This window comes from Chenopodium quinoa, unplaced genomic scaffold (genome assembly GCF_001683475.1).
Source record: "Chenopodium quinoa cultivar QQ74 unplaced genomic scaffold, ASM168347v1, whole genome shotgun sequence".
NCBI lineage: Eukaryota > Viridiplantae > Streptophyta > Magnoliopsida > Caryophyllales > Amaranthaceae > Chenopodium > Chenopodium quinoa.
This window is the reverse complement of record NW_018744239.1, coordinates 5,592,156-5,605,614: the sequence shown is the minus strand read 5'-3', so window position 1 is coordinate 5,605,614 and position 13,459 is coordinate 5,592,156. Positions and strand designations below refer to the sequence as shown.

General features: G+C 38.0%; 1 protein-coding gene across 1 annotated transcript; it reads right to left on the bottom strand.

Annotated features, from left to right (window-relative positions):
* Positions 1-12,294: 12,294 nt before the first annotated feature.
* Positions 12,295-13,251, bottom strand: LOC110694551 (zinc finger BED domain-containing protein DAYSLEEPER-like). Its single transcript, XM_021871728.1, has 3 exons — positions 12,961-13,251; positions 12,443-12,749; positions 12,295-12,333 (listed from the first exon to the last, which is right to left on the bottom strand). The coding sequence occupies exons 1-2, from the start codon at positions 13,249-13,251 to the stop codon at positions 12,663-12,665; spliced, it is 378 nt and encodes a 125-aa protein (XP_021727420.1). The 3' UTR covers positions 12,295-12,333; positions 12,443-12,662.
* Positions 13,252-13,459: the final 208 nt, after the last annotated feature.

Here is a 13,459-nt window from a genome sequence, read left to right as displayed (position 1 = left end):
GATGAAGACGAGGATCTTTAGGGCTTTTCTTTGGAAGATGTTCCCATGCTCGACGAGAAAGAGAAATGTCATCTCGACTTGGATCCATATTCTAATATCAATATTCATGCAATCATGATGAAGCAAGGGAATTTCCCTAGAATAACCCTTGGACTTAAGAAGAAATTGGCTGAACTCTGGGGTTATCCTGGTGCACCCAAGAAGGACACCTTTGGCTTTGGATTCAAGCCAACAAAAGAAGACATAAAACAAGATGTGCTCAAGATAGTTTCACGCAACACAGCTCGTGCCATGAATAAGGAGATGTCTATGGATCCTTATCCCTTCACTCTCAATGGTCAATACATCAAGGAAGGGGAGGAATTTCCTGAACCTTTTATCGCGATGGGAGTTGTGAGCAAGGATTCGAGGTCTTCATGGATTGTGACTTCTTCGATGAAGACGATATGTTCCCAACAGCTGGAGAACTAACTAGACTAGGCTCTAGTGATATGGCTATTAACCTTCTCTTTGGGCTCGAGAAGAACGAACCCAAGCACATCGATAATGATAACTCTACGCTCATCCAGGCTGTCATGTCAAATAAGGACTTTGACCCCTTTGAGTTCATTGTCCCAACTTAAGGTGTTTTGAAGGGTTGGCGTAAGACTATGAAGATCACCACGCCAAGCGGAGAGAAACTAGGAATCACCACTATCGAGGGCCCTATGTTTGATTAGGGCTGGCAAACAAATTTGTTCGGGTCAGGTTCGTGTTCGGGTCAAGTTCGTGTTCATGTTAGTTATTTTAGGTCAGCTACCCCCCAACCCGATCCTTATCCATTTATGTTTTCGGGTTGAAAACCACAACCTGAACCTCATATTTTCGGGTTCGGGTCAACCCGAAATTGACCTGTTTTGATTTGATTTTTTGGTTGGGTTTAAATCAAGTTGATAGACCTGAAATTGACCTTAAAAACCTGATTTTTTTCCATATAACTTTTTGTTTTTCAAACCATTTAATATTTTCAAAGACACAAGTTTACAGGTTCAATGCTTCAAGCCTTCAACCCCTAACAAAAATAAAATTGTCTAGCAAAGTAACAATCCTACTTAACGAATTACAAGCCAAATGATGTCCTACTTGATGAATTACAGGCCAAATAAAGTCCTATTATCGAATTACAAGCCAAATGAAGTTCTGCTTAACAATTACAAAGCTACTGAGGATTTTAAAACACAAATTTGTATTCTAATTCTCAAACAATATTAAAGGATGCATCATGCAATAATAGGACTTTAATCAACAGTTCAAATTAATCTCCTCCTCCTCACTGGAAGAAATCTGCCAAACAATTATAACAAACTATTAAAACAAAATTTGCTAAAGTAACTATACAAGAATAACATACTGATAATTTCACAAACATGCATAGATCTAAATTAAATCAGCAATAACAGTATAAATCATGCCAAAAAAATAAAATAAAATAAAATTACTACTGAAGTAATTATACAAGAATAACATACAAAAACATTCTTACACATGCATAAGATATTCAGATCTAAATTAAATCAATTTATAAAAAATCTAAAGCAACAGCAAGACAACATAAATCTAAATTATATTAGTAACAACACAACAACAACAGATAATTTAAGCATATCAACAAGAACAACAACAAATATATGAAAGCAAAATCGTAGAAAATGAAAATCGAAATCAGTAAATTACCTTTTAGATTGATATAGGTTGAACACTTGAACGGTGAAGGAGAAGTGTGACTCACATAGGACAATGGCTCAACGTCTCAACTCTCAAGTAGTTTGAATTCTCTAGATCTGAAGAGAGAGAAAATTGAGAGAGAAAAAAATGAAACATGAGAGGGAAAGTAAGAGTAACGGCTGAGAGTTAAGAACATACAGGATTTTAGGGTTTAGATTTTGATTTTATAAAACCTTTATTTGGGCTTGGGCCATCAAAGCTATTTAACTTATACGGGTTCTTGTAAGGGTTTTTTTTTTGGGTTAGATGGGTTATTTTCGGGTTGAAAATTTCAACCTTAACCTAACCCATTTAATTATAAAGTCGGATTCGTGTAGACCCATTTAAGTTTTCAGGTCAAAAATCTCAACCTAAACCCGCTATTTTCAGGTCGGGTTTTCGAGTCGTGTAAGCTTTTGCCAGTTCTATGTTTGATAAATCTTAATTGTCCGAGTCCGAGTCTAAGTCTGTTTATGAGCCCTTAGGATCTAAGGCTGAACCCTTATCTTGCTATTGAGTCTTTTTCTGTAGTTCCCCCAGCTGTCGAGTCGCTTGTTGAGTCTCCTTCATCTATCCCTAATAATTCCAGCGAGGTCGCTGTTGACCTTGCCCTCTTTGATGTAATGGTTAATGAACTCAATGAAATGAGTACCTTTTTCTTATGATGCGTGCCATTCCCCTAACCCTGATCAATATTGCTTTGCTAATGATGAAAATGACAAAGAGATAATAAAAGCAATGGAAGAACACGATGATAAAACTACAATAATTGAAGATACAAAAATAGTTAATATTTCCAATGACACTACTCTCAAAGAGGTTAAAATTGGATTAACACTAAGTCTTAACGAATGCAAAGAGCTAATTAACTTGCTTAGTAAATTTGTTGATATATTTGCTTAGTCATATCAAGATATGCCAGGTGTTAACAGGGTCATAGCTCAGCATATGATACCACTCATCCCAGGAATGAAGCTCGTCAAACAAAAGCTACGACGCATGAAACCTAATGTGGCTCTCAAAATCAAAGAAGTGATCAGGAGACAAATAGCTATAGGCTTCATCAAAGTGTCCAAATATCCAGAATAGATAGGCAATGTGATTTCAGTTCCCAAGAAAGATAGAAGAGTCAGAATGTGTGTTGATTATAGGAATGTCAACAAAGCAAGCCCAAAAGATGGGTTTCCTTTACCTCACATCGACATTGTGGTTGACAACACAGCAAATCATGCACTCCTCTCCTTCATGGACGGGTACGCCGGATATAATCAAGTATTGGTGGCTCAGGAAGACATGGAGAAAACCACATTCATCACACAATGGGGTACATGGGTTGAAAAATGCGGGTATCACCTACTAAAGAGAAGCAACAACATTATTACATGACATGATGTATAAAGAAGTAGAGGTCTTTGTTGATGATATGATTGTCAAATCAAAGGATAGACTAAGCCCTATCACTACACACCGCAAGTTCTTTGATCCAACGACTACGCATGTACAACATGAGATTGAATCCAGCAAAGTGTGCATTTGGAGTTACATCAGGCAAGCTCCTTGGCTATGTGATCAGTTCCCGAGGAATTGAAATAGACCCCGCTAAAGTTAAGGCAATTATGTCCATGCCACCACCCAAGACTAAGAAGGAGATTCGAGGTTTCATTGGAAGGTTTCAATGTATAAGTAGGTTCATATCTAAGCTCACTGCGGTATGTGACCCTATATTTAAAATGTTGGGTTTCGTAGCATTCAACGCTACGTGGAAGAGAAACCTGTCCAAGACCCGCCCACTAATTAAAGAAACTAAACATGTAATCACATAATTAACAACATAAAAGAGAAAAGGAGAAAAGACATTCTTACCCTCGACGCATGCTTCGCTCGGTTCACGAGCTCTACTTGAAAGCTTAACCTCGCAAGTGTGACGGCCTCCTACAGCTCGCACCCTCAACCCGACCCGAGCGGTCTTAATCCCAAAGGTTAGTCGGGACTTGACCAAATAAAACTAGAGTTTTATGAAGTTAAAGGTTTTCTCACTAATGATGAGATGCCTTATTGAGTTCAACTCAAGTAGTTTTTCCCAAACCCAAAACTTGGGTATTTATAGGGAATGGAGACTTGATCTCCCTTCTCCCATCAATGTGGGAGATTTGCATTTTTCCTCAGTTTTATTTTAATCAAAAACAAAATAAAATGCAAGGAAATCAATAAGCTCCAAGTGTCACATGGAAGGCAAGAGTAGGCGAGGACCATTTAAGGGGGGGGGGGGGGCGCAAACCCCTTGCTCACCAAGCAACCCACCTTAAATTCAGTCCCCACATAAAACCGGCACACCACCTCACCACTTGGCTGGCTGGCAGCCTGCCTTGGCTGCCAAGGCTGCCAGCTGGCACCTAGCACCAAGACTGGGCAGCCCAGCCAGCCAGCACACAGCATATGCGTAGCCAGCCAGCACACAGCCAGCCAACGCACATGCATGCGATGCTGTGATGCTGCTGCTTGGTGTGTGTTGTTGTGCGATAAGCGAGGCCAGGAGCTGATGCTTGGCGCTGCTCGCTAGAAAGCAACCACAGCTACACACACGCACACACAGCACGCTGCCAGCAATGCATGTGTTGTGCGAGTGCGATGATGCTGCTGCTATGCGATGCCCAGCATGCACAACCTATAGCACAAGCACATATATCGTGCTGCTGTGCGAGTTCTATGCGTTGCATGCTAGCGGTATGCCTAGAGATGTGCATGGAATCTTAAGCTAGCCTAGCACTCTCTTTGCTAGGCATATGCGAGGCTACGACTTAGCTCAAACTTGTCGCTTGCTTAATTTCTCGTCTCGTCTCGTCGAATTCTAAATTCGACTCGACTTACAACGCTCGGTTTCAACGCTCTAAGCTCGATGTCCGAAGTCTTTGTTCGTAATACTCTAATGACTCATCTAATCCTTCGGATTAATTCGTCGTCTCGGATCGGTTATTCTATAGGGGTGCGACCCGAAGGGTTAAGTCAAGATTAAGCTGTAACATTAATTACACATTAATATTACTAATCGGAAGGGGCCTCCACCTAGGCATTCCAATCACTTGACCTCACTGAAGAATTAGCTTTCTAATAATTCCAAATCCACTATCGAAATAATACACTTGTTGGAAGGACACCATTCCTTTCATAAAAAGCTCAAGAAAAATATTCCAGTCATGTGGGATGATGACGAATACCTTACTTACCTCTTCGACTCTACCTTACGGTCACAAGAGAAACGATGGGGGCAATGCTACCATAAGAGATCAAGAGCAAAGAGAATGCAATCTACTACTTAAGAAAGAAGCTTCAAGGCTACGAGATCCGGTATACACCACTCGAAAAGTTGTGTCTCGCACTAGTGTGGGCCGCAAAGAAGCTAAGACATTATATGCTCACTCATACGGTGCATGTCGTGTCAAAGATGGATCCTCTCAAATACTATTTCGAGAAAGCTACTCTCAATGGCAGATTGTCAAGGTGGATAGTCAGCCTTGCTAAGTTTGACCTGAAGTTCATGCCACAAAAAGGCCATCAAAGGTTACATAGTTTTCGACTTGTTAGCAGATTTTCCATTAGAAGAACCTGAGACGGCGGAAGAAGAGTATGATTTTCCTGATGAAGATCTACTCATGACTGAGGATGATAGTTGGACGCTCTATTTCGATGGAGCTTCAAACCAAAAAGGTTGTGGTGTAGGAGTCTTCCTCGTATCACCCAACGAAGAGCACATCCCAATTTCTATGAAGCTCGACTTAAATGTCACCAACAACGCTGCAGAGTATGAAGCATGCATCTTGGGATTAGAAACAGTTCTTGCTTTGGGAATCAAGAAGCTTAGAATCTATGGTGACTCTTTACTAATCATCAACCAAATACCTAAGAGATGGAAAGTGAGAAGTGAAAGTCTCGCTACATATCAAGCTCATCTGGAAACTCTCATGGAGCAACTAGATAAAGTGGAATACACATACTTACCTAGAGAAGTTAATCAGTTCGATGACGCGCTAGCTAAGTTGGCTTCAATAGTCCAGATTCCAACAAATACAGTCAGAATGCCATTGACCATAGAACGAAGATATGAGTCGGCTTATGTTTATGCACTTAATGATGAACAAGACTCACAAGAACAGAACGAAGAGCCATAGTACACAGACTTCCTTAACTATGTGACAAAGGGAGAATACCCTCCCAACACTGATAAAAGGTTACGCCGTGCTTTGAGGCTCCTAACCTCACAGTATGTGTTCATTAGGGGAGAATTCCATAAGAGGACACAGTATATGTTGCTATGCTGTGCCTCATGAAATGATCAGTGATAACGGGACACATTTCCATGTTGAGTGCGCAGAACTATTCAAGAAATACCGCATCAAACATCACAAATCATTAACTTACAGGCCACAAATTAATGATGCGGTGGAATCAGCCAACAAGAATGTAAAAGCCATCATCGAAAAGATGACAGAAAATTACAAAGATTGGCCAAGCAAGCTACATTTTGCTCTTTGAGGTTATCGAACTTTTGTTCGTACATCAACAGGGGCCACCACTTTCTCTTTAGTCAATGGAGTTGAAGTTGTGCAACCAGTCGAGTTAGAGATCCCTTTTCTATGGTTTTGGTTAGAAAGCCAATTAGATGAAGTCAATTGGATTAGAGCAAGATATGATGAACTTGTCTTACTTGACGAAAAATGCTTGGCAGCTTTGCATCATGTCCAAACCTATCAAAAGAGTATGGCACGACACTTCAATAAAAAAAAGTCAAGACTAGGAATATCAAAGAAGGCGATTTGGTACTTAAAGCACTTCGCAAGAATGTGTTAGATCCAAGAGGAAAATTTAAACTAAACTAGTGAGGTCCGTACATTGTCATATCAATCCTATCTGGCGGAGCGGCACAATTAGTAGACATGGACGACAATGGTTTTTACAGTTTAACCAACTTTGATCAACTAAAGAAATTTTATGCTTAATCGCATGGGTTCAAGACCCATATAGCTACGTTTGGCCTGATTCCTTTTTAAGGATACGTAGGCAACCCCTCAAGGGGGCCCGACCCCTTTAAAAATCAAAATCCCTTCTTCGTCGATAAAAGTGCAGCAAACGAAGCAGTAGAGCATCAAAAATAGGAAGAAAAAAAAATCAAAACAGCAAGCACAGCGCCACGGCAGATGCTACCGCAACGTGGCACCATCACCGTGACACAGAAATATGTACCGTGACACGAGACACATGTCGTGACACGGCAGTCTATTTTTTGCGGAATACTGTAGTTTTTGTTTTGCATTAATTTTTGTTCAACCTTTATATTTTATTCGTCCATTACGTCCGACTTCTTGACTCGAATATTAAAAAAAAAATGAAAAGAAAAAGTCATTGCCTGTTTTAATAAAGGCAAAAATAAATATGCTATTATTATAAAATAAATGTCACTACAACTATTGGCATCACACGCCTTATTTAAAATTAAAACTTAAATCATAAAAGCAAAGCAATATTTATTTAATTCTTCTTCACCTTAGGAATTTCTTTCTTCTTCTCAACCATGTCGGCCTTCACCATTAGTGCATCCTTAGTAGCCCGAACCGTCACACATGTAATATAACTTTAACCCCTTTCGCCTCTTTCATAATTCTTAGGTTGCTTCTCCCTATAAACCATCTTTTCGTTATCCTTTCCTTTTACCCAACTCGTCTTCCTAGGCATGATAGGAGTCTTAAACTCAATTCCTTGTGATCTCGCATCAAGACGATCTTTGGGGGGCGCCTTCTTTCTTCCAAGTCGTCCCTTCACATCACCATCATACTTGCGTGATCCAACTCGTTCCCTCCTACTTCGAGGATTTAACCAAGCTTTGTACTTACTAGATAAGGGTGGAGGAGGTTGATCGCTCGCAGAAATGGTCCACATTGGCCTTTCAATCTAGTATGCCTCAAATTTGTGAACATTACTTTCATACAATATACTTCACGAGGACTATCATCGTGGAACTACTTGTTCAAGTCCATATTGTCGCATCAATCGGGAAGGACAATAAAAAGTCAATTTTGAAAGGCTAGGAACTCAACAATATGGAGTTTCTTTCGTCCCAATCATCTTCGTAAGCCTCCACCAAGGCACCACGCACCTAAGGGAAAATTCTCTCCTTGCGAAGATCATTGGGACCATATTTTTCAATATCGTTGGGGGCTTCAAAAAGTCCTAAACGTTCCATCAACCAAATCTGCAAAAAAATAAATAAATAAATAAAAATGCAGATGATTAGTGTCGCATTAAAAAAATAAGTATTTTTGATTTAAAGATCAAGAATTTTGTTTTTTCCTGTAATAGTCCCAGGGACCCCTTCATGACGGATTTTTGGTTAGATTTTACTTCATCAAGACCACGCAGAGTTTCTCCAAGGTAAATGGGCATAGATTTTACTTCCCAATGTCATATTTTCATCATTTCAAACACCTAATACGGTTGAGTATACTCGGTTTGAAGGTCTCAACATCAACAAAACATACTGGAGTTTCTGTTCAGGGACAATCGAACAATTTTCATAAGACATTTATCAAACAACTAGTGAACATCTCCCGAGGCGAGGACGATTCTCGTTGCAAGGTTCTCGAGGCATAGAGACTTGTAATTTTCCATCATCAGACAAGTTTTTCCCGAGGCGTGGAAAATTGTCAATCATTGCACACTTCTCGAGGCGTATAAGTCAGCAATTGTGTCCCAAGGCTTGGACACTTAGTGTTATTCTCGGAGTATGGAATTTCACTTGTGAGCTACTCGAGTTGTAAGAGCTTACGATAGGGTTATCGAGACATGGAAACTATCTCATATCACTAGTCTTCCCGAGGTGTGGAAGATCATCATTCAGTAGATTGCTCGAGGCGTAGGAGTCTACTACATGTTTCCCGAGGCATGGAAGCTTGTCACCTTTTCTCTAGTGGATCGCTCGAGATGTAGTGGTTTACAATAGAATTCCGGAGGCGTGGAAAATTATCATCCAGTGGATCTCTCGAGGCATGAAAAATTACAAAACATATTTGCCACTGATACATTGGTGTCAGATACGCATTCTATACCCTTACTCTCTTATCTGTGGAACTCACACTTTTCTGTAGGTACCGGCGTATACAGAGTGATTTAGGATCGCAGAACGTCTTAAATCATTCTTCGTCCCAATCGACTACTTTTACTATCGTTTTTGAAACTTAATTATGTTTCTACAAACTCAGTCAAAGTGGGGGCTTCTGTAGACATCTAAAAATATCTCCCTAAAACCAAACCTGATGATAAACAACCTTTCACCGCCATCATTGGTCGGGTTAAGTATTTAATCTCGGGAGTGTTTAAAATCCACATTTGTCAACACAGCTTACAAATTAGTCAACAGATTAGTCCAAATGTTTAGTCAAAGCTCAGTCCAATTCACATTTCAGCCCAAACCCTTTTAAATTCATTTCGTTTTCATCATTAATTAAGCCCAATTAATAAATATTAAACCCTAAATAAGTCCAGAACTCTGAAACGGCGCCTAATTATCACATGCTTAAATGTTAAGTAAAAGGTTAAAATGAATTTGGACGAAATTCCAAAAAAGGGAATTGTCGTCTCACGGCAAAAATGTCGCGCCACGACAATCTCTGATGTGTCATGGAAAATTGCACCGTGTCACGGCAATTTCTCGTGATGCGACAATTTTCTAAGGTTTCTTTGCGGCACATTTTAATTCTAGCGTTTCGTGCATCACCCTATTCATTTCGTCTATAAATACGAGGCTAATTCCTCAGTTTCGAGAAACCAAATCATTCTCTCTTTCTCTCTTATGTTATAGCCTAAACACTAGCCTTCTTTATTCTCTCACAATACATCCCTTAAGCACTCCCCGGAGTCTGTACTTTTCCTGAAGTTCTACACTTAAACCAAAGCGTGAAAGGTAGAACTGTTTGAGGATTTGGCCCTAAATCAACTCTAGTTTAATTTAATTTAATTTCCATTATTGTTTATTATTTTCCTTGAAGTTACTAACGCGTTTATTGTTTTATAATTACAAGCAAACACAATCAAAGTAAGGAATCATGTTTCTTTTGTTCTTTTTATATTTCTAATGATTCATATTATATTTTTCATATACTAATCGTTATTATTATTGTTAAATTGCTTCCATTGTTGATGTTTATTCAATTGTTTATTAATGATCACCATATTGCATGTTTAAAGGGATTATATAATTAAATATAACTCTTAATAAGATAATTTGGGCGACCGCGGTTTAGGTTGCTTTTTAATTTTGTTATGTAACAAGTGATCACAATATTTTAGAATTATATGTTGCATTAACATTCTACCAATTTAGCTTAATAAGAGTTTGGAGCAAATTGAATCTTTGTTTGCATGCCTTTGAGATAACGAATATACTTTTCACTATAAGAATCGAGTAGAGGCCAATACGAGCGAATGTGACTCCATGACTATCAAGGGGGTTGTTAAACAACGCTCCCATTTCACTAGGCATCGCTCGCTTTTTTAATATGAATTTCCATATTTACCCCTCGTAAATAAATACCCACGACACTCACTCACGACACTAACAACACTCATTTCTGAAATCACATTTTACTCTTATACTTCACTCTCATTTTATATCTCTAAAATTAAAAAAAAATAAAAAAAATAAAAATTAAAAGTAAACATCCACAACCCAACCCGACAACCACCAATCCAAGGAGGCGAGTAGAAATCCGGCGATGGCGGACCAGCGACGAATCTGGGTGACGTATTGTAGTCGAGGCGGTGGCACCGAAGGCAACCAGGTATGGCTTTAAATCGAAAAAAACAATCGCAATAGGTAGGATCTGCCTGAAAATTCCGGAAGAACCAAGGTAGATCCAAAATTTGTAGGTGGATCTACACATCCGCCTGAAATTTTCGGATGTCCGAGGAGAATCCGCATGAAATTTTTGGATCCTCCTTGGTTCATCTGGATATATTGGCGAATCTACCGATCCGCCTAAAATTCCGGAAGTCCAAGGTGGATCAGTCTGAAATTTCCGGATCCTCCTTGGTTCATCCGGAAATCTAGGCGAAAGTCCTATTTTTTTCTTTCGTGATTAATTTTTTTAAAAAAACTGATTAATATTATTAGTATTAGTATTGTTGTTGTTTTTGTTGTTGTTAGTATGTTGCGAAATATGTTGTTTATATTTATTATTATCATTGTTATTAATATTGTTATTTATATTGTTATTATTGTTGTTTTTGTTGTTGTTGTTGTTGTTATTATTATTATTATTATTATTATTATTATTATTATTATTATTATTATTATTATTATTATTATTATTATTACTATTATTATTATTATTATTGTTATTATTATTATTATTATTATTACTATTATTATTATCGTTCTTATTATTATTAATAATGTTTTTGATGATGATGTTGTTCTGAAATTATTTTTTTTGAATATTAATATTTGTTGTTCAAATTAAATCAAATATTTATATTTGTAATTATTACTGATATTTGATTTTGTACTTATTTAATGTAGATTGAGGGTTCGGGTGCTCGTCATGCAATATCACGACGTTTGAATGCGTCTGTTAGGAGGGAGTCATGTTGTTAAATAATTATGGGGGCGCCACTTTGTCATGAGTAGCAATATGGGTCTCCTAGTAGGTGGTCGGGAGAGCATCAGTCACAAGGGAGCCGTCCCATGTACTCGTCGAGTGGACTGCCTACATCTGACGATGAGGACGAAGAGCGGGCAAGTCATGATGATCGAGACGAAGAGTTGAACCCTCAAGATTATCATACGGTATATAGGAGTCATCATAGGAGATTTGTTAGTAGTCAAGTGAGTCAACCTACTACCAGCTCAACAGAGACATGGTTAGTGCAGCAGCCGATGCCAGGTGGTCTTGAGGATGGTACTATTATCCCTAGTTTTGGTGATCACGTGGCGTCATATATATGGGTAGGGGTTTGTCACAACGAATCAGGTCAGGTCGGGTTTGTGTTTGGGTTACCTACTTTCGGGTCAGCTAACCCCCAACCCGAACCTGATCCATTTAAATTTTCAGGTTGAAAACCCCAACCTGAACCTGATATTTTCAGGTTCGGGTTAACCCGAAAACGAACTGATTTGACCTGATTTTTAAAATTTTTTTTTTACCTGAATAACCTTATTTTTTAGCCTGATTTTGAGTTTTTGACTACTTAAAAGTTAACAAAACCAGATTTTTATTTTTTTTTTTACCTAATGTTTTCAAACATGATTTTCAAACTTAAAGTTTTCAAGAAAACCAGATAAAGTCTAACAAGTCTAAATGCCTAAATTAACTATTACATACCAAAATAAAGTCTTAACAAATTACAAACCACAATTAAAAAGAAATAAATGTTTTTAAATAACCTTCATAGTCTTCATGAGTCAAACAATGTTTGAAGAAGCATTTGGACTCTCATCTAAGTGTTCAAGTTCGGGCAAGGTATGTGGTGTGTCATCATTGTCCCCCACCTTAAGCTTCATAACTGATCCACATAGAATTTCCATTTGAGGATCCATATTTGCTACAAGAAAAGAGATAGCAAATTATAATCAATAATAATGACATGCACTAAAAATAAAAGTTAGAAGTATTGCATTACTTCATTACTTGTATATTAAATCATTTCTTACCTTCCCCAATGTCCCAATCCCTTAAGCAAATGGTAGCCTCCACCGTTTCTGATTTTATATAACTTCTATAATAATCAAGCACCCGACTTCCAGTACTAAAAGTTGATTCAGAGGCCACGGTTGATACGGGAACAACAAGAACATCCTTAGCAATTTTAGCGAATATAGGATAACGGACCGAACAAGTTATCAAATAAGACAAACTATCAAGGTTGGTGCCTCAAGGGATAAGTGTCTCCTCATAATACATATCAATTTCAGATTTGATTTCCACACTTGATTGCTCCATAGAGACATTATCAAAATCCTATATACCAAGATTAGATTACATGAGTAGCATGACATAAAAAATCAGAAAATAAAAATCAGATTGTAATACAATAAATTCAGATTATATGAATATCAGATTATTATCAAGACATGCAATCAACATCTTTAACTTCTATAATTTATGATTTTCATATAATAATCTTAATTCTTAAGTACAAGGAACAACCGAACAAGTCACAAGTGTTTACCATCATAAAATCTTCACAAGCTTCATTGGCAACATCGGAAGCATTAGTAATGGGAATAGCTTTGCTTGATGAAGAATGAGAGGATTCATAAGCCTCGTACAACCCCCGTAGAGCATCCTTACCCTTAGAGAACTCGAGCTCATATTCAACACTATGATGACCATATATCCTCATGTAACCCCAATTGACACATTGCAACTTATATCGTGGATCCAACACCACAGCAACAGCCATAAATGTACTAAATTCTGACCAATATTTTCCAAATTTCTCATACATCTTACAAGCCATTCTTTGAATAAAAATATCTAAACTTTTCATTTCATTTTGTAACAACAACCTAACCTGCCAGACTCTATGAAAGTAGAGGTTCGAAGTTGGATATTTGGTCCCGGAAAAGGCAAGTGTGACATCATGAAAAACTTTCAAAAACTTGCATATTTTCTCTTCTCTACCCCATTCTTCCGTAGAAGGAAAATGCACATAATTGACATAAACT